The 24,128-nt window shown below is 41.8% G+C and overlaps 1 protein-coding gene across 4 annotated transcripts; it reads left to right on the top strand.

Annotated features, from left to right (window-relative positions):
- Positions 1-2,842: 2,842 nt before the first annotated feature.
- On the top strand, positions 2,843-22,618 carry IDH1 (isocitrate dehydrogenase (NADP(+)) 1). 4 transcript variants are annotated; one of them, XR_014245910.1, is made up of 11 exons: positions 2,843-3,739; positions 4,759-4,824; positions 7,164-7,301; positions 10,703-10,994; positions 13,157-13,262; positions 14,543-14,720; positions 15,845-15,996; positions 18,461-18,542; positions 19,031-19,171; positions 19,874-20,036; positions 21,681-22,618. XR_014245910.1 is itself a non-coding variant. In XM_082396373.1 (10 exons), exons 3-10 carry the CDS (start codon positions 7,180-7,182, stop codon positions 22,444-22,446), a joined length of 1,170 nt encoding a protein of 389 aa, XP_082252499.1. In that variant the 5' UTR covers positions 2,871-3,739; positions 4,759-4,824; positions 7,164-7,179; the 3' UTR covers positions 22,447-22,618. The 4 variants fall into 4 exon arrangements, 3 of the variants coding, with proteins under 3 accessions (XP_082252499.1, XP_082252497.1, XP_082252498.1); XM_082396373.1 differs by lacking the exon at positions 18,461-18,542 and having other exon boundaries at positions 2,871-3,739; positions 22,431-22,618; XM_082396371.1 differs by lacking the exon at positions 18,461-18,542 and having other exon boundaries at positions 2,879-3,739.
- The last annotated feature ends 1,510 nt before the right edge of the window (positions 22,619-24,128 follow it).

A 24,128-nucleotide genomic window follows, 5' to 3' on the forward strand; every position in this document is an offset into this window, starting at 1 on the left:
CGCCTAAAGCGAATACTGTTATCAGACTTGGGTGACTCCGCCAACAACTAGCCAAGTAACCTTAAATTACCAATTTCTTTAGGCTCCAAGCCTCTTATCTGTAAAACGGAGCTAATGATAGTACCCTTCACCGATAGTTTTTTGAAGATTAAGTAAAACATTGTACGTAAATGTTTGTAGACATTTGGCGCAATGTCTAATCCGGAATAAGTGATGTTAGCTCTATAGCTATTTTTTTCACTCAAGTTTTGTGTTGCAAAGACTGGCGCAGATAAAGTTACCAAGCCCCGTATTGCTCGGCCGGGCTAGCGTTATCCATCATTTTGTCCTGCTAGAGTGTTTTGCCATTAGCTGAAGAGAACATACCAAAACCTGCTGACAGGATTGTGGGACTTGGCAGGGGCAGTCAGAAAGGAAGTGAAACCCAAAGTGAGGTGCTGTTTTAATTAAACTCTGCAGACCCATTTTCCCCAAGAGTTTTGGCAAGTTCCCACCCATTTCTCCTTGAGCTGGGTCTTTTCAGCCACTGGAGAGTAGCATGGAAGCCTGAAGGCTGATAGCGGTATAAATGCCAGTCACCACCCTCAGCTGAGCCCCTCAGCAATCTTCCTAGGAGTCAGCAGTCAACTTCCTCTTCCATTCCTCACTACTGCTATTCCGCACCAACACCACCTTGACTATCATTCTCAGCAAGAGAATCTCATCTACCTGAGTGAAATAGCCGAGGTATTGGGTGCGATCCCTAACTACCTAACCACCCCAATCGCATTTACCTGCATTCACATCCACCCTGGCCTGACTCCTGCCCTCATTTCTGGGAGAAAAGAGCCTCTTCTCCTGCTCAGTCCTCCCAGCTCTCAAGCCAGTCTCTCCTCTCTCCCCTGGGAGTGTCACCAAGTCCAAGCTCCAACTGCTGGCAGCGCGACAGGCCAATAAATCGAGAGACGAGGCGTTGGGGCAAGCGACTTTATTCAGAAAGCCAGCAAACCAAGAAGATGGTGAACTCGTGCCCCCAAAGAACCATCTTGCCTGAGTTAGAATTCAGGCTTCTTTTATACTAAAAGGGGAGGGAGTGAAGTCAAACATTTCCTGGTTCCACTCAGCGTCCACACGAGATGTGTTAATTTCATCCTCCCTGAAGCCATCCACAGGTCCGCCTGTTCAGGATGTTTCCTATGAGCTAAGCAAAGGTATTTTAGCTTAATGCTCATTACCTGGGAGGCAGGATTCCCAGAGATGGGCCATTATGTATAAGTTAAGCTTACAGGCAACATTTCTTTAGTGATTAACTCATAATAGAGTACAAAGTGTCTTCCCTATTACAGAAGTTTGTGCCGTCTCTTCAACCTCTCTTTTTCCAATGACTCTTCCTCCTTAACCTGTGAACGTGCTCAAGTCTATGCCTTCCAGAAACAAAAACAAAGACAAGCAAAAAAATTCCCCCCTCTTGTAGTTAGCCTGGTGATGTTAATATTTCATAAACATACAATAAAGTATAAATTAGACCAAGAGATCATATGAACAGAATAGATAGCCCAGTAAAGATAGTCCACTGTACAGCAAAGTGATTCAGTTATACAGGTGTATACATTCTTTTTTATATTCTTTTCTAATCTGTTTTATCACAGGATATTGAATATAGTTCCCTGAGACATACAGTAGGACCTGGTTGTTTATCCACTCTATACATGATAGTTGGCATGTGCTAACCCGAAATTCCCAATCCATTCCAACCCCACCTGCGCTCCCCCTCGGCAACCACAGGTCTGTTCCCTATGTCTGTGAGTCTGGAAGACTGGTGTTCTAAATGAATCCTCACATGGCATCCAGTGGAAAAGCCAAGCTAAATTCAAAAGAACCAGAATGTAAGCAGTGAGTTTCATATTCAAATTGCAAGCAGTAATTTAATTTCAGCCAAACATCGTTTGTTACATTTAATTAATGTTGACAATGGTAATATATTTTTTATAATACTGCTTCTAGTCATTTTGTCTATAAGTTTGTTATTTTATAGTTGTATGAGAGCTACCAGCATAAAGAGCATATATCTGTATATATTAATATAAGTCACTGCTCGGGATCTACAAGAAAACTTTTCAGTTGAAAAGTACTTCCTGCATTACTGACTTAGGAAACGCTGTTTTAGATGCTGAGACCCCCTTAAGTGTTACCTTTCCTCCCACATTGGCTTAGAGCCAAATTTGTAGCCCCCTTTTGGCACTGTTTAGGATTTGATGGAATACATTTTGTGATTAAACTCACCTTGGTTCTGTACAATTTCCTGTATTTATTCTGTCTTTTCCTCACCTATATTCAATGTCCTTTGTCGTGCTATACTGTATGTATCTTGAAGGTTGCCCTAAATCCTTTCTGGAACAAGAATGAATATAAATAATTTTAGTAGTGGACAAGGGATAATAACGTGAGCCTGATATAATATAGAGTAAATTTACAATCTCAGGTGATTTGGAGTCTCAAATTAGAGATGAAAATACAAGACCATATACCTCTATAATCAGTTCTATAGGAATAAATGGAAGTGACCGCTATTTTCAGTTAATCCATCTCAATAATCAACAAGCGCGAGGCTGTGTATGCTTTCCTTCTTCCTTTTCTCTTGGGAAAAATACCAGTGCCCTCTAGTGACCAAAATGCACCTCGCATAGTACCCTTCATAAGAGTGATAATAATAACCCGATATTAGAGATAATTTTAAAAAATAAATTTGGGGGCATTGAATCCTGGACCAAGCATGCGATTATCCTACAAATCACGATCGAAAATATTCCTCCCCCGCCTTCCATGTTTTCAAGAGTAAGGAATACACAAAAAATAATTCCTTGCAGAGGACAGAATTTTTTTTTAATCCACTGTTCTCTAAGACTTCCGATCTTTATTTGAACTTCTCTGGAACCCAGATAGTAATCTCATTATCCTTATCTTCTAACGCAAATGACTGCGTTTATTTATAGTACGCAGTAGTAATTGAAATTATAGATACAGAAGCTCTAAAGACTTAGTCATCGGCGGTGGCGGAAATTTACTGTAGCATGCCTGCTTGTGCAACTGTTCAATCCTTTGCATTCCAGCTGCGCGAAGCCCCCAAAGCGACGTCACGCTTGCCCAGGGCACTTTTCCTTCTGTCCAAGCGCGTTCCAGTCTACCCCACAGCCGGGGCGCGCAGGGAAGGGGATCGGTCCGAGCCGCGCCGTCGCCGGTTTGCCTTTATTGCAGACGTGGAAACTCACTCCGCCGGGCCCTAGGTTGTTAGCCCGGGGGGCCCCTTCGCGGCGGAGGATTCAGAAGACCAGCCCAGGCGTGCCCTGCTCCCCAGCCTGCAGGTGGCAATCTCGTCTTTCCGCCGTAGAGGAGTGGAGGCCGACTCCAAAGGCGCTGCAAGGCCTTCCCCACCGCGAGCGCTTGGAATTCGCCGCGGAATTCGACCTAGCCTTCCGGGACCCGCCCCTGGCCCCTGGCCCCGCCCATGTCAGCGGGTCAGCGCGCGGCGATTGGCGGCGGGGCAGGGGCGGAGCTCCGGGAGGTGGACTGAGTGGGCCGGGCCTGGGTCGGGACAAAAGCCTGGAAGCGCCGCCGTTTCAGCTCTCGGTTTCTGCGGAGGCCGTGTCAGAAGCCGAAACAGCTGGATTGCATCTGGGATTGCCAGAGTGTGCGCTTGTGGGGTTAAGCGTGTGAGGGCTGTGGCGTTCCCGGGTCATCGCCAGCGTACCTTCTCCTGCAGGTAACCGCAGGCTTCGAGGGGCGTCTCCGGCCCCTGGCTTTTGTGGGGAGGCTCTGTCAATAGCTGGAGTGGGAAAAAGGAAGGAAGCTCAGATCTTGGGTATGGTAGGGGCAACTTAGCGGCGAGTCGTGGAAGCAAGGCAGGGAAAAAAATCCAGGTATTGGGCGTGGGAAAAGGAAATGGGGAGGAAGAAGGTGCTGGATACCTGGATGTGTAGAAGGTCCGCTCTTAGGCAAGGGAGGACGAAAACTGGGCGGCGGAAGGTTGCATGCCATGACAGACGGAAGGCCAGGTCTGCAACAGAAAGGACAATCGGGGCGGGAGGATGCAGGGACGCGTGGAAGACGAAGTCTTGGGTTTACGGGGAAGAAAACGTGCGGCCTCAGGAGCTGGAGGACTTGGGCGTGTGCATCGAACTTGGGCGGCTGGGACTGGCGGTGCGGCGAGCTGAATGCGTCTGCCTGGGGATCCTGAAGCGGGGCGGCGAGGGGCGTTCGCTAGGCCACCTGGTGGCGGTCGGGGGCGGAGTGAGGGTGGAGGAAACCACGCCGCCGCCGGCATCTCGAGTTCTGGGGGAGGCGTCCTTCGGGCTGCTCCTGGAGCCCGGGTTTTAAAGGTCCCGGCACCTGGGAGGGAAGGGGCGGGCGTGGAGACCTGGAAGGAGAAACCGAGCCAGCTTCGGTTGCAGCCCTCTTGCACAGTGGCCCCAAGGACGTATGCAGGCCAAGAGTCCGCTGGTCACAGCGTCCCCTAGGGACGTGCAAACCCCAAGACTAGCTAACGGACGACGAACCCGGGACTCCCCACGGGCGCACCCTCCAGTGTGTGCAGAGATATTTACTTTATTTGAAAGGTGCCTGCGGACCTAAAACTGCCCTTTGCCCCCCCCTGTGTACACTGAGCACTGTACTTTAAACCAAACAAACCGGGCTGCCTGGCCCGTATTGAAATCAGCTAAATTCTCCTGACAGGAGTGCCTTGTACCTTACCTTTCTCTTCCCTTTTTTGATTTGTTTTAGGAGATAAACTGCACTCAGCTGAGTCTGCAAGATTGAGAGGCGTTGGGGTGATTAGAAGTTGTAAAGGTGAGAATTAGCAATTCCTTCCATTCTTTGATATGGCATTACTGCGTTTAATTGGTCTTGGAGGTCTTGGAAGTAGTCGAAGCCACTGCAAGGGAGTGAGTCAGGAATATTTCCAGCAATAAATTGCACTTGCTTCCTTGTTTCTTTTAGTCTAGTCTTCTCTGCAAGAGACTGGTTTTTTGGGGGGTTTTGCCCAGAAATTAGTGTAGTTTATGAACTCAGCCCCCAAAAAAATGTGGCTAAAAATTTGGGAATAATGAAAATAAAATTAAACAGGGTGAGCAGCTCTTTTTTCTTAAACTACTTTGTATTAGTCCAGGTTTATTTTCTAGCATTGCACATGTGTGTCAGGAGATTGGAATTCAACTGCTTTCAGAATAAATGAACTGGTTTGTTGGAAAAGGCCTTCCTTCTGAAGTCAGGGTTTGGGTGGAGACAGAAAATCTGAGGGACTAGGGGAGAAAGTGAATTCAGTGGTGTCTAATGCTCACCGCATGGAATTCAAATCTAGGAGAAATAAAATAGTGTCCTACATTGTAGAAAGCCAGGGTCTACAATAAAGCTTCACTTTTTTAGTGAAAGGATAGTAAAAATGTAATGGATAAGTAATGTGAAGAAAACATGAAATGTTTCAGTTATGCATTATGAAATATAGAAAGATTACTGCAGAAAGTGTTTGTTTCAATTGAGAAGAAAATAATTAACTAAAAAACATTATCACTCATTGAAATTTCAAGTATGATGTATAACCTTTTATTAACTGTATTTGCCGTCAAAGAAAAATAGCCATCATAACCCTTGCATAATACTATGTAGGAATATGGCCTCGGAAATGTATCAAAACTAAGATAAGTTTGCTGCCTCTTTTTTTGTTTTAAATACAAGGATAGATGTGACAGTGGGATCAGCATGACTAAATCATACACTTTAAGCTGTACTTTAAATTGTACTTGAAATTACAAATGGGAAGTAGCTGACTCATTCACACCAGTTTGTTCACTTTTTTATTCTAGTTGAGTTCCAGATGGTTCCCCAGTAATGGTCTAGAGATCCTCCTAAATACTAACAAGCAGGATCCCAGAGTTAGAAATCAGGAAGTGAAAACGGGCCTAGGGGTTAGGAATATATCCTGGCTTGTGGTGAGGAACTGAAGCTCACAGTCTACTAATCATTACGTTTTAAAATTTAAAGACCAAATTACTTTAGCTTAACTTTTTAAGAAATACTGTTTACAGGCCTCTTACTTCTTAATTTTTTTAGTCAGTTCTCCTGACTTCCAGTCCTCAGCCATAACTTAAAAGAATAAAAGCAATCTGCAGTTATGTTGCTAGGGGGAAAAAAGTTTCCATTAGAGCACCATGAAAGGGAACCTTTAGCAGGCTCAAGGCCTCCTCTGCCTCTCAGGAAACACGCCTTTCTTTAAGCCTCATCCAAAGGGTGTACCCCTGCCCTCTCTGGGAATCAGATTGATTTGTATCTGGCATCCCCCCACATCCCAGGAAGACACCTCTTCCTGGAACAATTCCAACCCCCTGTCCCACCCACTGGCAGCTTGCCTTTGCCCACTAACAGCCAGAAGAACAGTCCAGGAGTTGGGATACCGAGGACAGGACAGGGGCACGTCCTGGACAGTAGTCCTTCTCTATACGTACAGATTTCTCTAACTGAGAAATCACTTTGTATTCAGTGTGACATCCCCAATATCCATTATTGTCTCTAGGAAAATATAGTTCCACCCGGAATTCTTCATCTTTCACTTTTAAAAGGACTTAATTAAAGTTTCTTTAAAGTGGGTCTCTAGAACTTGTTGAATCTCCTCAAGGATAGTTGTTTTAACCAAAACAGCCTCTTAAAAGATGGGAAATAGTAGCACACGTCATTCTGCTCCTCTTGAGGGCCCAGTAAAATGAGGAGTTGGATAGAGGTTTTCAAATAAACATGATATTGTGGAAATAATCTCATTTTATAGGACAAACCAACAGTCAAGAATAATGATTACATTATTAAGGGCATGTGACAGGCTCAGGCTCCCCGACCCTCCAGCCGGATGGCCTTGCGAAAGCTTTTTTTTCTTTTAGCAAAGTAGAATGGAAAAATAATTTCCATCTTACAGGGTTGTTGTGAGTGTTGATTCAGAAACCACACAAGAAGCATGTAACACAATGCTTTATACAGGGAACGTATTCGATTCTAATGGTTAATGTAATTGTTATTATTAGCTTTTTATGCAATCATGCTGTTATGAATTGTTCTTTTAGTAGTTACCAAATTGTATTTTGTTTTTACATGGTAATGAGGCAAATGATGAGATATGTGTCTTATCATTTTTCCTCTTGAAGGTTTATTGAAGTCAAAATGTCTCAAAAAATCCAAGGCGGTTCTGTAGTAGAGATGCAAGGAGATGAAATGACACGAATCATTTGGGAGTTGATTAAAGAGAAACTTATTTTTCCCTATGTGGAATTGGACCTGCACAGGTAAATGAATCACTCTGCCAAGCAGCAAAGTCAGAAAGCATATGTGATTTCAGGGTATAAGTCGCTTTTTTACATAGATACCACTGTATCTTGTGTATAAAGATTTTGGTGAGCTTATATGCAAGTGAATGTGTAACTGGTGTGCCCCTGGTGCAGAAAGCCAAGCTCTGACAGTAGGTGTTTGCAGCAAAGTAAGGGTTTATTTGCAGGGCGCCAAGAAGGGAGTGGGAGACAAGTCTCAGATCCATTCCAAATTCGTCTTTGAGTTGGGGTTGTTTTTAAAGGGGAAGAACTGAGAAGCTTGTGAAATTTCTGTGACATTTCTTAAAATGTTAGTTTCAGTGGGTCAGATTGTGTCCTGTTTACCTTCTCTGGCCAGGTGGTTCATGGCTTGGGGGTCTGTTAGCTCATCTTGACCTGGAGAAACAACCTGAGTTTGTAGTAACTGATGATATCTACAACAGCAATTTTAGTCATTAACAATGTTGTCTATAATAGCAATTTCAGTCATCTGATTCTGGTTGATTAGTGTTAAATTAGCACAGGATTGAGGTCAGAGGGGACTAGCAAGGGGATAAAGTTTCAGATAGAGAGATTAATCATAAACTCAGTAAGGGAATTCGATTTTAGGGGCACTGGGTTTCAAATATATATGCAAATGAATCTTCTATTTTAATTTTAACAGAATACTAGAAACACTGAAATTGTCATTTTTCAGAAGAGAAGAATTATGATGGCAACAAAGTAATTCTCAGGTCTTTCCAAGCCTCTATTTCCTGTGAGGGTTTTATTTGTAATAAATCAGTGGCCAAGAGCAGCAGGAGGTATTATTTACGGAGGAGAAAATAATAGAGCTACATCCTCTGCTAATCGGTAAAGAATGTAGTTAACACAATTTTGTCCTTTCAGAAGGTTAGTGTATTTTCTGTCACTCTACTTAACTAGTCAGTGGGCCCTGCTACCTTTTCATTCCTTGTCTTTTACCGTTTTCATACAATTGTAGCACACAAAGAATTCTTGACTTATCTAATACAACCCTGACCTTTCAGAAGTTCCCTAAACCATTTGTGTCCTGGAGATTGGAGCCTTTGCCCTGTTTTAAAAGTATTTGGAGACAGATATGAAAATCTCTATGGAATTCTTTCATTTTTTTTCCCCCTATGTTTTTCATACATTTGCTCATGCTCCTTGTACATTTGGACTAGGTAGAGACAGAATTTTCACAGGGGTGGAGTGGCTGAAGACTGGCAGGGTAATATGTTGAACAACACATTTCAGCCAAACTATTGGCAACTGTAAGTGTGTTTGCCTTGACCCAGAATTATTCCTCAGACTGTCCTGAGGACCTGTTATTTGCTTGGGTGTAGACATTTAATTCACATGTTGTCATTAAATGCCCTTTTTAATTATTCTAAGCCTAAGGTGTTGATAATATCTATATTGCAGCCTTGAGAGGGAGGGAGCAAATATCTGCAGAGGTCCACCAAACACACAGGAAATGACGTTTTAAAAACATCATCCAAGTGGTTAAAGAAGCATTTTACAAACACTTTACATAACAATAGGTGAACTTGCAGAGCTCTTCCCAGTATAGTAGCTGCAAAGATGCTTTTGAGCTGCTTTAGTATAGAGGCATAAGGAGTTTTAAAGGACAGTCATTATGCCTAGAAGGCAAAAAGTCACTGGCTAAAGACTAAAGAATTTTTGGAGACTTAAACAAGTGTAAGTTGTTCCAAAATTGCTATTATTATTACATGATTGGTTCTTTTTGAGGGGAGTGGAGCGATTCATTTGTTTTATTTTCTGTTGGCTAGGCAGTAATCGAGGCCATTTATTCATTCTTTTCGCTTAGAAATATTAAGAAGAGAAGCAAAAAATCCACTAATTTGCTGGCAGGTTCTTCTGATGAAAAATGTTTCCTATGAACATAAATACTGCTGACCACACTGCTTGTTTGAGTTAGGAGTAGACATTTATAGATATTGAGCACTCCCTAAACCATAAGATAAGAAAGTCAGTGGCTTTGTAAGTGTCGATGAAAAAAAAATTAACCAATAATCGATCTAAGAAAGAAAGGGAAAATTTTATTCATGCCAACTTGAGGATTATAACCCAGGAGACAGTCTTTCAGAAAGCTCTGAGGACTGTTCTGCCCGCTAGAGGTCAAAGAGCAGTTAAGTAAGTTTTTGAATAAAGGGTTGTACGTCAAATGATGTATTGACAGTTTACACACAATCCGCATCTGTGCGTACAAAGCAAGTAGTGGGTCATCATGACCCCTTACAAGACTAAGAAGGAAGGATATCTCCTAAGGAGGTCTGCTTAATGCAAATGCACGATACACCCTCAAGGGGAGGGAGGAAGCCAAAACAGTCAAAGCAGTTTGGAATTATTTTTATTTGGAAATACACTGTAAGATTGGATTCCCTTTTCCATTTCCATCACAAGTTGGGATATCTAAGGAAAGGAAAATACAGGAACTGAAGGGAGAAATCTGGAGGCTTAATGGTTCAGCAAGTTTTGAAAGCTGAAAAAATTTGGAAAATTTTTAAAGCCTTGGAGAACAAAATAAACTGTTCATTACTGTTTTGTTTTTCCTGTTTTTGACAAACTATTACATACTTTAAATAAAGCTTTACAGTCTTTTTCTATACTTCATGGACAACCAGCATTCTTTCCTGCTCTGAATAACCTGCAGTCTGGGTGTTGGTGTGTATTAAGCTATAATTCACTGGGGTATATAAAACCACTGCGGGATTCCATTACTTATTCTATAAACTGCAGGCTTGTTTCCAGAAATAAAGAGATTTGCCCAAGATTTAGGGAAAGATTCTTCATATGACTAATTGTCATTAATGAAGGGATCATTAGCTTTTTCTGGCAGTGTCCGTCTCATCTGTAACTCCCAACACTTCAATGCCAAAATACTAGAAACCCTTTAAACCCTCTGACCCCTTTATTTTTAGAGCACAATATTTACTAAGGGAAAATTAATGTTTGGGCTTGCGTTCTTACGTTAATCGTGCGGAAGGGAGTCTGCAGAAAGGTGGCTGGTGTGATATTATTGCCTCTATGGTGAAGAGCAGGCATCAGGGCAGAGCGCAGTGGTTTCCATTTAGTTTCCTTCTAGACAGCTTCCCACAACACGGGGAGGCATGCGTGGCCTAGCAGTCCAGCCTTTCTTGGTGCTTTTTTTTTAGTTGGCAGCCCTCTTCTGCGTCTAGGATAGACTCATGCTAAAACTTGGCAGATTTGGGTACATATGGAGTCTTCACTTTCTTCAGGGCAGGCCCTGCATGCCATCACCATGCACAGAGTGGTACATGGGGATAGAATAGGAGTACCCTCAATCTCCTGTCGGTTTGCCTGGAAAGTTACGCTTACAGTTTTTCCCCTCCCAGCTATGATTTAGGCATAGAGAATCGCGATGCCACCGATGACCAGGTCACCAAGGATGCTGCAGAAGCTATAAAGAAGTACAACGTTGGTGTCAAGTGTGCCACCATCACCCCCGATGAGAAGAGGGTGGAGGAGTTCAAGTTGAAACAAATGTGGAAATCACCAAATGGCACCATCCGAAATATTCTGGGGGGCACTGTGTTCAGAGAAGCTATTATCTGCAAAAATATCCCCCGGCTTGTGAGTGGATGGGTAAAACCCATCATCATAGGTCGTCATGCTTATGGCGATCAAGTAAGTGGTGTTGGCATAACTTGATTTTCCATATTCTTTTTTCACGGGCTTTGACTGCCCAGCAGTTCTGATTTATATGTGCTTTATTCTTATCTTTATTTTATCTTATCTACTCCCATTAATTGAGGTACGGAATTGAGAAATGAATGTATGTATACATTTAGGTAAAAGTAAATACAGATAAACTTACAGATAGGTACCTGTCTCAACACAGATGATTTTTTTCAGGCATGTTTTTTTCTTCCTTATCTTTTTATTAGACTAAACCATATGATGTAGACATTTTTATTTAGATAATTTCCTGTGGTTCGGCCAAATCAGTGATTCAGCCAAACCCTGTGGCTGTACAGTAAGGTCCCTTTACAGGTTTTTTGGTGTTTGTTTTATTTTGCTTCGCGTTTTAAAAAAATTCTGTTGGTTTTAATTCCAGTGCCTGAGTCCCACCCTACACCAGCTAAATCTGAATTCCATGGCATTTTAAAGCTCCCCAGGTGATTCTAATGTGCAGACAGAGTTGAGAACTACCAAAGATTATATTAAACATGATTGTTTCATGCATAAAAGGAAAAACTGACTCAGTAGTTGAAAACAGTCTCTTTAAAACATTCCCTTCCTGCTTGGGGAAAAAAAAGTATAGTTTCTGTACTTCTATACAAGTTGGCTTGTTGCCAAATTAAACAAAAATTGCCAACTAAACAAAATAAAAGTTCTGTGTTGAAACTGAAGTTTTAGACTTTCATAGAAAGCAGCTTATGTCTTAAAAGAACCTTGAAAACAAGACTCCTGATGCTGACACCCAGAGGCTTTGATGTAGCCGTCCTTAAAAATAGTATGGATAGAGCAGACCACTCTCCGTTCCTGGGGGCAGGGTCACCAGGTCAGTCCCTGAGGGGTAGTTCACTTTGTTCTACCGTATGGCTCAGACTATCCCGTCCTCCTGGCCAGTCCCTTCACAGATACCTCTCAGAGGCCCAGGAGAGGGGATGTAGATGGGAGTGCTACAAGCTCACTAATCCTGGCAACACCACTCTTAAGTTCTTACGAGTTCAATGATGTCCTTTTCCTTTCTTTCTTTTTTTTTTTTTTTAATTATTATTTTGGCATCAATCACCTGGAATAATGGTCATTCTATTTATTAAAGTCTAGATTGAAAATTCCAAACCTCTAGAAAGTATTTATTGTACTTTGGTGCCTCGGTTTCTGCCTTTTGAGAAATGGGAATCAATTACCACCCATAGTGAAGGACTTTATATGTCAGAAATATTCTGCATAGAGTAGATATTTAATCTGTATCGTTATCTGACAGCTTTTCTACCAGCTGTCATTAGTATTATTCTACACAAACGTAGACAAATAGGTTTGGCTGGCATCGGCTGGTACCTGACTCTGAAAGTATTCTAATCTAAGCCATTGAAAAAGATACAAAGCAGCAAAGATTGACATAAGCCTAGTGTGGGCTGGGCACATTTTCCATACCCATGACAAAGGTAACTGTCCTCCAAAGGCCCTTTCCTAAGGGTCATCAGCCTGTTGCAGCTACTTTCAGAATGATGGCTTCATGTGGACAGGTCCTGGACTGGGCATTAGTAACAGTGATTACCATGAAGAGACCGAGTCCTGAAGGTTCAAGGACCAGATCCCGAGTCTTTTGAGCCTAGATGCATTATTTCCACTACATCGCAGTTCCTCCCTTGTAAGATTGATGGAAGAATCAAATGAGGTAATAAGGGATACAAGTTAATCACTTACAGTATGTCACATAGTGAGAACCAGGCATTGGCATTGGCATCATCGTCTTCAGTGCTACAGCTAGTATATTATCTCCCTATAGGAAGACTTCCTTGACCTCCAGGTTATAGTCATTCCTCTTCCTCTGTCTTCCAATAGCATTTTTTATCTGTGCCCCCTTTTGACATTTGAAAGCTCTAATGTTACTTCTTTTGTATGTCTTTGCTAGGTCGTAAGCTTCATAAGGGGAAATACTTTGTTATTCTCTCTCATACCCATATCTGAACTCAGAAAACTGCCCCATGCATGGTAGGCGCCTGATAAATATTGATTTCTAATGTGTACTACCACTAACTAGCTAGGACAGTTTTGGGTTTTTGTGGGGGGGTTTTTTGTTTGTTTTTTTTTTAATATACCTTTTTTCCCCCATACAGTACAGAGCAACTGATTTTGTTGTCCCGGGGCCTGGAAAAGTAGAGATATCCTACATGCCAAGCGATGGATCCCCCAAAACGACATACCTGGTACATAATTTCACAGGTATGTTTAAGTCCACCATGAGCTACATCTTTCATTTTTTTAGCAGATCATTTAGACAGCGTTATTACTGGTTTTTTAAAGTTCTGTGAAAATTGTGTGGCTGCCTAAAAATACAACCTGAATCTACAACATTTCCAGAGGACTCAAAATCAATGCCATGGCTTCCTGTGGCATTGCTAAAGGCATAAAAAGAACTAGCCACTTAATTGGAAATGCATATAGATAATTGGAAATGCAAGTAGATAATTATGCGTCTCTCTTAAAACATGGAGGGAAGGTCGACAGGAGTCTGTTGTGCACAAATTATACAAATTAAACATTAATAGCCCCAAATCGCCTGTCATGTAATCCTGCCCTTTGGCTCTGTTAGGGTTTAGTATTTGAAAATGGCTGCATTATTTATTTGCTGAAGTTTTCTTCTTGTCCTTCTGAGTATTTGTTCTGTGAAAGTGGAATGTTTGTTTTTTTTACCTCTTCTTTCCCCCCATCCTGCTGCTTCTAAGGTCCATTATGGCAAATCCCTCCCAAAAGCTGTTGAAAGAACAGAGGACCCTCTTTCTCCACTGTTAAGGTTGCTAAAAGCACTCACACAAACAAAACCTCAAAACTTACCTAGCTGTTGTTTTCCTTGCCTCCTCTAAATCAAATCGTTTTAATGGAATCTAGTTCTGCCAGTTTCAGCAGCTCTAACATCCTCAGCCCAAGCTGGCCCTGGGCAGTGGCACAGATTCAAGTTCTAGCTTTCAGTAATAACAAAGTTCAAACAATAAGAGCTGTGAAACACCAGTGATTACATGGAGCGTAATTATTTCTACCAATGACAGAATGAACTTTCAGTATCCGCCAGGAAATTACAAGAATTTTCATCCAGTATTTGAAATGCAGTTTTCTCAGTAGCTAAGGATTGAGTTCACACCAAGAGTTTAAAAAACATGCTTGAAATTTTTAAAGTATGAAAAGAGAGTTTAAAAATTATTCACCTCTTGAGTGTATTTCTGGTTCATATCAGTAGCTTTTGGTACTTCAAGAACTTTAGGATCCTAAAGACCATGTTTTTCTCATTTATGTTGCCCTTTCAGAACAAGTTAGAATGTCCTTACCTAGAACTGACTTTCCTCCGATTATGTGTCTCAGGAACTCATGGAATATTGAAGTTTGAAGCCTGGACTCAGACATGAGAGCTGGGAATTGGGTGTTTTGGGGGTGGTGGGTGTATATAGACTTGTTACAACTATACCCTGTTTACCTTTCTTTTTTCCCTCATTGTTGTCCCCCCACAGAGGGTGGTGGTGTTGCCATGGGGATGTACAATCAAGATAAGGCAATCGAAGATTTTGCACACAGTTCTTTCCTGATGGCTCTGTCTAAGAATTGGCCTTTGTATCTGAGCACCAAAAATACTATTCTAAAGAAATATGATGGACGTTTTAAAGACATCTTTCAGGAGATATATGACAAGTAACTACAGTTCTTTTTCTTCTTTTTTGTCACATAAGCTGGCATTTATAATATAGAATTTGTATGCTTATCCCTTTGATTGTGGGACAAATTGAGTGAAAATCATCACTATCCCATTAAGATAAGGACAAAACTGAGATTTAACAGGAGTGAAACGAAACTCTTGAATTGCTTTTAGAAGGGAAATGTGTTCTCAGATAAAGGCCCCACATTTATTTTCTTCAGGGCCAGAGTTATTTAATGTGTGAGTAAAGGTACCCTGTTAGTGATAGAAAGTTCTGATTTTTCATGGGTGTGAGTTTGAGTTTGGGCCCATTTCCATTCTTTCTGAAGCCCACTGCTATGATTTAAAACTCTGCTTTTGGGAATTCCCTGGTGGTCCAGTGGCTAGGACTCCACGCTTTTACTGCCGAGGGCAGGGGTTCAATCCCTGGTCCGGGGAACTAAGATCCCATAAGCCGTGGGCCAAAAAGCTTAAATTAATTAATTAATTGATTGATTGATTTTATTGAAAATAAATAAATAAAGTAAAACTCTGCTTTAGTGGAGTCATTGGAACTTAAGTCTACATTTATAACAACTTTGAGTTCAACACTACCTGAGCACTTGTTGACTTTTAAGATGGCATCCCTCCCTTTTAGATACAAGCATTCAGGCCAGGGCTAGGATTTTAGGTATCTTTCCTGAGACATTTTAATTCCTCCTTCTACTACCTATCTATATCAAACCTAGAAGCTGTCCTAGTTTCCTGAATGATATTGAGCAGTAAAGTAGTCTTTTTCTCCCCGATTACATTCTTAAAGTAAGCTGAATCTCATGAATCTCATTAGTGGTGTATTGAAAACTGTAAAAGTAGTACTTGGAACACTCCACCGTCTTGCTTAATTCTCACATCTCTGCAGAGTGGATGAAATCACCCTTACAGAAGGGGAAGTCGGGGTTTCACAACTAGAAAATGAGTGGGCAGAGATTTGAGCCCATGTCTATCTGGTTCCCAAATTTGTGTTGCTTCAACTAAAATGTGCTGCTTCCAACCCCACCCCGACTCCTTTGGAGAGGCACATGGTATCCCAGCAAAACCAGTTTTCTTTGTCCGTTGTTCTCTTTTCTTTCTTGTTTCTCAGGCAGTACAAATCTCAGTTTGAAGCTCAGAATATCTGGTACGAGCACAGGCTCATAGATGACATGGTGGCCCAAGCTATGAAATCAGAGGGAGGCTTCATCTGGGCCTGTAAAAACTATGATGGGGATGTGCAGTCGGACTCCGTGGCCCAAGGTAAGGAGCTGGAGAACCAAGTGGAGGTGGGCTTGGCCTGCAGCAGACAGGTCGTGCCCTGCTAGCTCTCTGGCGCAGGAAGGGGGATTCTGTAGCCCTTTGCTGCTAAAAGTCATGAAATGTTAACACCGCAAGGCGTCCAGGTCCATCTTCTCAGCTGATAGATGAGGGCATTAAGCTCAGACTGGGTAGGCGACTTCTGGCAGGGACGAGACTCCCGGCTCCAGCCTCAGAGGCTGACACAGCTCATGTCTCAGCCCTTTCCCCGCTTGAAGCTTCCCTGCCTCCAACGGTAGCCCAGCGGCCCGATCTGAAAACCACTCCCCACCCTTATCTGCCTTCTGATGAGAACGTAGAAAGCTAGGGGACTCAGGCAAGGAGGGCCCAGGGTTGTGTCCTAAGCGAGGGGCCTCCCTCCGAGAGCCCATTCATCTGGAGACAGTTACAAATCATGCCCCTTTTGCCAGCCTTGACGGCTCTTCTGTCACCATGTAAGACACATGTGTTTACTGCTTAGCTCAAAACACACAGAATTGAGCAAAGAAGCCCCGGGCTCTTCACAGAAATTCCAGGAACCAGGAGCTTCATGCCAGAGATAAGGACCAAATGAGCAAAAATGCTCCCTTCCCTGATTTCCTCGGCACCAAGTTGCCCTCCAACTTCAGTTACTCAGGGTAGCTGTATAAACTGAATTTCCCCCATGAATGTTTGTGGTAGCTTTAATTATTATGTTTGCTTTTCCCCAGGAAGTACTACTTTTTCTTTCTCTTATGAAAAGTTAATCATCTCCTATCAGTTTGGAAATCAGTAAATACGCCTGGTTAAAGATAACTTTTATGTCAGATAAATGAGTTACCCAGTTCTCCTTCTTTACCCTCCTTCTGTTTCTCTTAAGTCCTCACAATCGTTTGTATTGAATGCAGCAGAGGAAGGAGTGTTGCTTTGTGGTGCGTAAAAAAGCTTCCTGGTAATCAGAGTTCTTAGAAAGGGACCCAAATCATTCCATCATTTCTAAATGTCCTCATGGCAATAAGAAGAGGGTATCTGGAGGGATATCTCCAATGTAATTGTCAAGTTATGGAGGTTCAAAGGACTTCAAAATAGGAATGTGGAATTGCAGTGTCCAGCAGTGCACCGATAAGATACCTGGAACCAAGGCTCTGTGTCTGAGCAGCGCCTTTAGATAAAGGTGAACTCAACGTAGCTAAACAGATTAGAAGGCAGCCGAGCTGTTCTTACGTTCATTCTTTTTTTTTTTTTTTCATAAATTTATTTATTTATTTATTTATTTTTGACTGTGTTGGGTCTTCGTTTCTGTGCGAGGGCTTTCTCTAGTTGCGGCGAGCGGGGGCCACTCTTCATCGCGGTGTGTGGGCCTCTCACTATCGCGGCCTCTCTTGTTGCGCAGCACAGGCTCCAGACGCGCAGGCTCAGTAGTTGTGGCTCACGGGCCCAGTTGCTCCGCGGCATGTGGGATCTTCCCAGACCAGGGCTCGAACCCATGTCCCCTGCATTGGCAGGCGGATTCTCAACCACTGCGCCACCAGGGAAGCCCACGTTCATTCTTTTCTAGAGGCATGAACTACTTTGGACTCACACCAAACATTTTATTTCTGTCCTCAGTTTTGACAGTGGTACCAACTAGTGTCTCCTAATATAAATAGATAGACACATTCACCGTGGATATGGCCCTAAACGTCTCCAATCAATGAATATTTGAGACTCTACTAAAGCCTCATACCAACACAGTGATAGGAAAGGAGCTGCTAATTCAGCACAGAAATTGCCATTGTACTCGATGAGTTTAAAAAGGGTTTTACTTACTCTCAAACAAAGTAGCAGCCTATTATAAATTCGCATTATTAACTCCACAGGTGTTATTGGGAGGTAGCAAAACTGGAGAAAAGTGTTCTTTGAATTCAAGTGTAAAAAAAGAAAAAAGAAGAAAAGAAAAATCAATTGTATGGACTTAAAAGTTGTAATGTGGTTCTCTGAATAGGAAACCACAGAATAGAGTCGTTCTGGGGAGGCTGTGAAAGAGCAGGGGCGAGTGGGAGGTGCTTGGATCCATCCCATTCTGTGTGTGTGTGTGTGTGTGTGTGTGTGTTTATTTTATTTATTTATTTTTGGCTGCATTGGGTCTTTGTTGCTGTGCGTGGGCTTTCTCTAGCTGTGGCGAGCAGGGGCTGCTCTTCGTTGCAGTGCGCGGGCTTCTCATTGCGGTGGCTTCTCTTGTTGCGGAGCACGGGCTCTAGGCGCACGGGCTTCAGGAGTTGTGGCTCACGGGCTCTGGAACGCAGGCTCAGTAGTTGTGGCGCATGGGCTTAGTTGCTCCGCAGCATGTGGGATCTTCCCGGACCAGGGCTTGAGCCCGTGTCCCCTGCATTGGCAGGCAGATTCTTAACCACTGCACCACCAGGGAAGCCCCATCCCATTCTGTTTTTAATCAGCTTTCTTTTCCCAGTCCCACATGAGCCTGTGAGCAGCTTGATGGCAGGAGACAACTCATTAATCTTTATTTTCCTGGAACAGCAGAGTATCTGCACGTAAGCATGACAGTAATATATTGAGTTCTTACTCTGTGGCAGGTACTAGTCTAAGAAATAGGAATATGTATTCTCTTCATATATATTCACGAACATATGCATATTCATCTAATTCTCTTCATATATATTCACGAACATATGCATAGTCATCTAATTCTCACAACAACCCTATGAAGTAGGTGTTTCTACTATTCCCATTTTACAGGTAAGAAAACTGAGCCACAGTAGTTAGGGAGTCACGGAACTAGGGTGGACTGCAGGCAGTCAGACCATGAGTTCTTCGTCATGGAGCAGGTGCCTCTGAGGTAGATAAGTGAGGAAAAAGCACAGCCTTTTCTGAAAGGCAGAAGAATTATTGGTGACTCCATGTGCTCATGTTTATTTTGCTCACTGAGACCTGTCAAGACGAAGTCATTTTCTCTCATCTCTGGGAGACCCAGTGCTCTTCATGCAGTTGAATCCCATACTTCATGTTCTGCCACTCATAGGTTATGGCTCTCTTGGCATGATGACCAGTGTGCTGGTTTGTCCAGATGGCAAGACAGTAGAAGCAGAGGCTGCCCACGGGACTGTAACACGTCACTACCGAATGTACCAGAAAGGACAGGAGACATCCACCAATCCCATTGGTAAGATAGTGTTTGCTACTACATTGATTGCCAACCAGAATAGAAATCTCCAAAGGAGCTCAGACGTGTTCCTTTGGCTGCCCAATGCCTTGTGTGTAAAATCATCACCAAACAGCTGATTTGCTCTACTCATAAGAACTGTTTTAATATGTTTCTTAAAATATACACAATATATGCTTTTCCAGTTTGTGGGAGAATATTCATTACAGAGAAGAATGTTATCAACAAGCATTTTCCTTTTCCTCTGCTGCAGTGAAATGTCACATGTAGCTAAGAATCTAAAGCCACATTGTTAGATCCTTTTAACTAGGTTTTAGGGATAGCACTTTAAAAACAGATTATAGCCTGGAAAGAGGAGAAGAGACCAATATAGACAAGAGGTAGAAGAGATTGTGACCTTTTCCAAATTCGTAAATGCCTTAAGCGTCATGTATTCCTACCCTGAATATGTGCTTTCTTAAAGGTCTAACAAAATCCAAAACGCTTCCTCTACAAAAATGCAGGTTTTTTTAAAAGTTTCAATTTGGTAAAATGTTTCCAACTTTCCTAAAACTTACAGCTCATGCAGATAGCATCCAATGAAGTCAGTTACCTAAACAAACAAACAAACAAAATGTTCAGTTTTGGGGAACTGAGGCACTTGGGAATATTTCTAACCAGTGTGATTGAAGTGTGCTTTTTTTTTTTCTCCCTCTCTTTTAGCTTCCATTTTTGCCTGGACCAGAGGCTTAGCCCACAGAGCTAAACTTGATAACAATAAAGACCTCAGCTTCTTTGCAAAGGTTTTGGAAGAAGTCTGTATTGAGACCATTGAGGCTGGCTTCATGACCAAGGACTTGGCTGCTTGTATTAAAGGTTTACCCAAGTAAGTATAAGATGCCCTAAGCTCTGTGGTCAAATTACCATTTATCCTCACTGGACTCAAAATATCAAGTGCTTTTTGGAGTTGCATGAATTAGTATTTGTCATCTGGTTCAGGAGTCAGCAGACATCTGTAAATTGTCAGATAGTAAACATTTCAGGCTTTGTGGAACATACGGCAATTATTGAACTTTGCCTCCATGGCAGGAAAGCAGTTAGTGGTGACACAAAAGCTAATGGGTGTGGCAGTGTTCCAATCAAACCCTGTGTACAGAACTGGGCTGCAGCCCAGACTGGGTTCATGGGCCAAGCTGTAGTTTGCTCACCCCTGATCTAGTTATAATCAAGTGGGTGGCCAGGTTCTGCTTAATTTAACAAGAAAATTATAAGCATTTAGAAACAAAGGGACCCCCGAGACTATTTTATTCCACCTCTTTATTTTCTTCAATTTACAGTAAGAAAAGTAAGCAGTGCAGGTATAAGATGTCCGGTTTATCATAGTCCCTTCCTTAAGTATCTGTAACCAGCAGTCAGATACTTGAGGGCCCATGTATCGCCCAGGACTTTTTTGAGAACATGGTAGCCTGTATCCCAGCTGGATCAGCTGCTGATCAGGGATTCCTCCCTCAATCAAAGTTGGCTACTATGACTCACATCAAGAAACAATACTAAAATTTAACACCAATCCCGTGTCCCATCCATGTGTCCTCAGAGATCTCTGTTAGGGTCAGTGTACCTCAGTAATGGGGATACACTCCATCACTACATCTTTCTCATCTTAAATTTCCAGCAAGAATACAGTGTTTGAAATGTTCCTATGGGTGCCAAGCCGATTTGAGTAGGCACCTATTAGCAGGATTAGATAGCCAGTCCATTGTCTTTTGCTTTTTAAGTAAGACAAAGGTAGAAATAGAGCACTAAAGCTTTTCTTTTTTTTTTTAATGTGAAAAGACGTGATGAAATTGTCTTTATTTTCAGCTTATAAATTATATATCTATAAAATTCAAACAATTCAACAAAAAAAGGCTAAGGTAGCTGGATACTAGATAAATAAGCAACAACAAAGTAGCTTTTCCTTACACCACCAATAAACAAAAATGGAAATGGAAGAACCATCACATTCACGTAGCAAAACTATTTTTTTAAAATATTTGAAAAACATATTTGAAATATTCTATTTATGATAGCATCAAAAAGAATAAAATACTTAGGAATAAATTTTTTACAAAAGGTTTTTTTTTGAGGACATGTGACATTTTGTGGGGATATGAGTAAAAGCATGACTGTACCTGGATATGTTCTATTATTTTTAAGAATGAGGAATAAGAAGTGGGATGATTTCAGTGTCCCAGGCATTAGTGTGAATGAAGCTCTGGGGCAGTTTCACCCTCAGAGCTACATGGCCAGGAACCTCCTGTGAGTGTGTGTGTGGCCCAGCCTCTGCTTAGACTGCCTGTAACCTGGGTTAGCCCCTTGAACCTTGAACGCAGTCATTGGCCATAAACTTACAGCTTGTTCACATTAATCAGTTTCCTTCTAGAAATAAATAGAATGTTATTTTAAGTAGCACGTCTCGGACTTTTCCTCTGCCTGCCACCAGATCAAAGACAAACTAAATTTCTTTCTTTTCTTTTTCCTCTGCTATTAGTGTGCAGCGTTCTGACTACCTGAATACCTTTGAGTTCATGGATAAACTCGGAGAAAACTTGAAGACAAAACTAGCTCAGGCCAAACTTTAAGGTCATCCCTCGTCTTTGGAGGATGTGTGTTTTTGGTAACTAGGTCCACTGGTTTACATTTTTCTCTATAACACTCGAGAGTAAAGGCAAAATCAATTCTGTAATTTGTTTAGAAGCCAGAGTTTATCTTTTCTATAAGTTTACAGCCTTTTTCTTATCCATACAGTTATGCCACCTCTGTGAACGTGGCAGGGGACTTTTTTTAAATCTTATTTTATTTTCTACTAGTAGCCTAGGAATTACTTTTAGTGTCCATTTGTACTCACTGTCACTTTTCTTCATGTTCTGATATAAATGACCAAAATGAAGAGTGCTTGAAAGGGTAAACTATAGCCACGGTACTATTCCCTAAAATTGTATAAAGTAGAAATTCATTCCCTTTCCCACTTTCCATGGCCTGTGGCACTGGGTGGATTTGATTTAACAGATGTCCCATTATGTGAGGTAGAAGCTGTACGTTAAACTTGCGCATGATTTGGAATGAAAAGCATGGCTGTAACTAAAAGGTGTTGAAGACACAGTCATCCTTGTAAAGAGCTCTAGCTGAATGTTTCAAAAATACTACATATTTTTGAGCTCACTGGAGAATCCAGAATAAATACTAACTGGGGGTTTGTCCTCTGTGTTTGTCTCCTCCTCCTCGCCTTGTGTGGCCTAAGTATTATGCTACCCTGAACGGCGTATTTCATCCACATGCAATACTACAAGCTGCACCTTTCTTGGACTTCTGCTGACCTGTTTTATTTCCTTTATATAAATGTGATTTTTCAGAATTTGATTGTAAACACTATTCTAGTCCTGTTCTTAATCTAAACTATCAATTTTAATTAAAATTAAGTGCTAATGAGTAGTCTTCTGAGTTTTTATTTATCAAGTATACTTCAGTTGCCAGGCTAGGTCCTAGCCATAGGAATTTGATTTTAAAAAGTCTCTGTCCTCAAGGAGTTTACTGAGGGGAAAATGGATAAGTAAACAGACAGTAAGATGTAGATTCTACAGTGAAAGGGAAAGAAGACCAAAGAGAACAAAAGGGTAATAATGGAATATTAGGGAATTGAGTCTATGCATATGCTAAGGGGTTTAGGTATTATTAGCACGTAAGTTAATAGGGAGCCAGTTAAGACTTAGGAAGGGAGGGACGTGATCATATTTTCATTTAAAAAAATAGCACTCTGGGCAGCTTTTATGAAGAATGGATAGTAGTGGAGTGAGGCAGGGAGTAGTGGGCACAACTGAGGAAGGAAGACCAGTTACAAGGTGGGAAAAGGTGAAGATCTCAACTGGGACAATGGCGCTGAAAGTAGAGAGAATGGGGTGGATCCTGAGAAATGAAAGTGGAATGGATGGGGATTGGGGGATCCCAGGATATGTGAGGGTTGAGGGAAAGAAACAAGTCAGAGATTTCCCAAATTTCTGACTCCATACCTGGAGAAAGGTTGGTCCACATCCCAACATTATCTGTATTTGGGGGAAGAAAATTGAGGCTTGAGAGGAGTTTTGATCAAGCTGACACAATACATCTGTGGCCATTTTGGCCTGGAACCCAGGAATCCTATAGCTGAGCTAGGGCTCTTTCTACTATACCAGCATACGTTCAGGTTTGGATGGAAGGGGAAAGCATCTCGTGAAACAAAATGGTGGCATTGGATTGGTTGAACTTAAATAGTCCTTCCAGCACTCATCCTGGGAGTCAAATCAATCAGATGAGTGTTCGTGGCACCAAACCCCACTCTGAACGATGTCTATCAGGATCAGCATTTGACCAAGAACCAGTTAATGTTCTAAAATAATCAGCAAATGAACAGATGCTGACCAATACATCCAGAAGCTAGTGGTTTATTTTGTAACTAGAGGATCAGAATTGTTGGCCTGGAAAATGACTGGTGCTTAGCATAACACTGAAGGCAGCAGGATCCAGGGACAGAGAAGATGAGAGTTTGAAATTCTCTGTATTGCAAGTATCGTTTCTTAGGTAGAATTTCTAACTGAAAATATTTAAGATCTAATCTTAATTAGAATCACAGCTGCCTGTGTTCTTGCCTGATACAATCTTTCTGAGACACTTCTGACAAGTCATTTCCCATCTTCCATTTGAATATTTACCTAATAAAAATTTCCCCCAAATTCAGGGTTTTATCTCTTCCTGTGAAGAAGGAAATAAGATTAGAAACCAACATAAAAAATATTAAGGAAGACTTTGAATATTTATATAAATACTAATAAAAATGTACTTTTATCACTTAATATTTTGTTTCATAGTCCCTGTTTTTAATACTAGGGAGAATATAAAATCCAAACTGCTAATTCCTCTGCAACAAGAAATTTGAACAACTCTGAATTTGGATGGTTTCTCAAAC

The sequence above is a fragment of the Balaenoptera borealis genome (assembly GCF_965194805.1).
Source record: "Balaenoptera borealis genome assembly, chromosome: 6".
NCBI classification, from domain to species: Eukaryota; Metazoa; Chordata; class Mammalia; order Artiodactyla; family Balaenopteridae; genus Balaenoptera; species Balaenoptera borealis.

Excerpts from the sequence above, each read along its gene's own strand:
- IDH1 (XM_082396371.1), top strand. The coding sequence starts at position 7,180 with ATGTCTCAAAAAATCCAAGGCGGTTCTGTAGTAGAGATGCAAGGAGAT. Across the intron at positions 10,995-13,156 it reads GTCATGCTTATGGCGATCAA|TACAGAGCAACTGATTTTGT; the intron begins GTAAGTGGTGTT and ends TCCCCCATACAG. Across the intron at positions 20,037-21,680 it reads TGTATTAAAGGTTTACCCAA|TGTGCAGCGTTCTGACTACC; the intron begins GTAAGTATAAGA and ends CTCTGCTATTAG.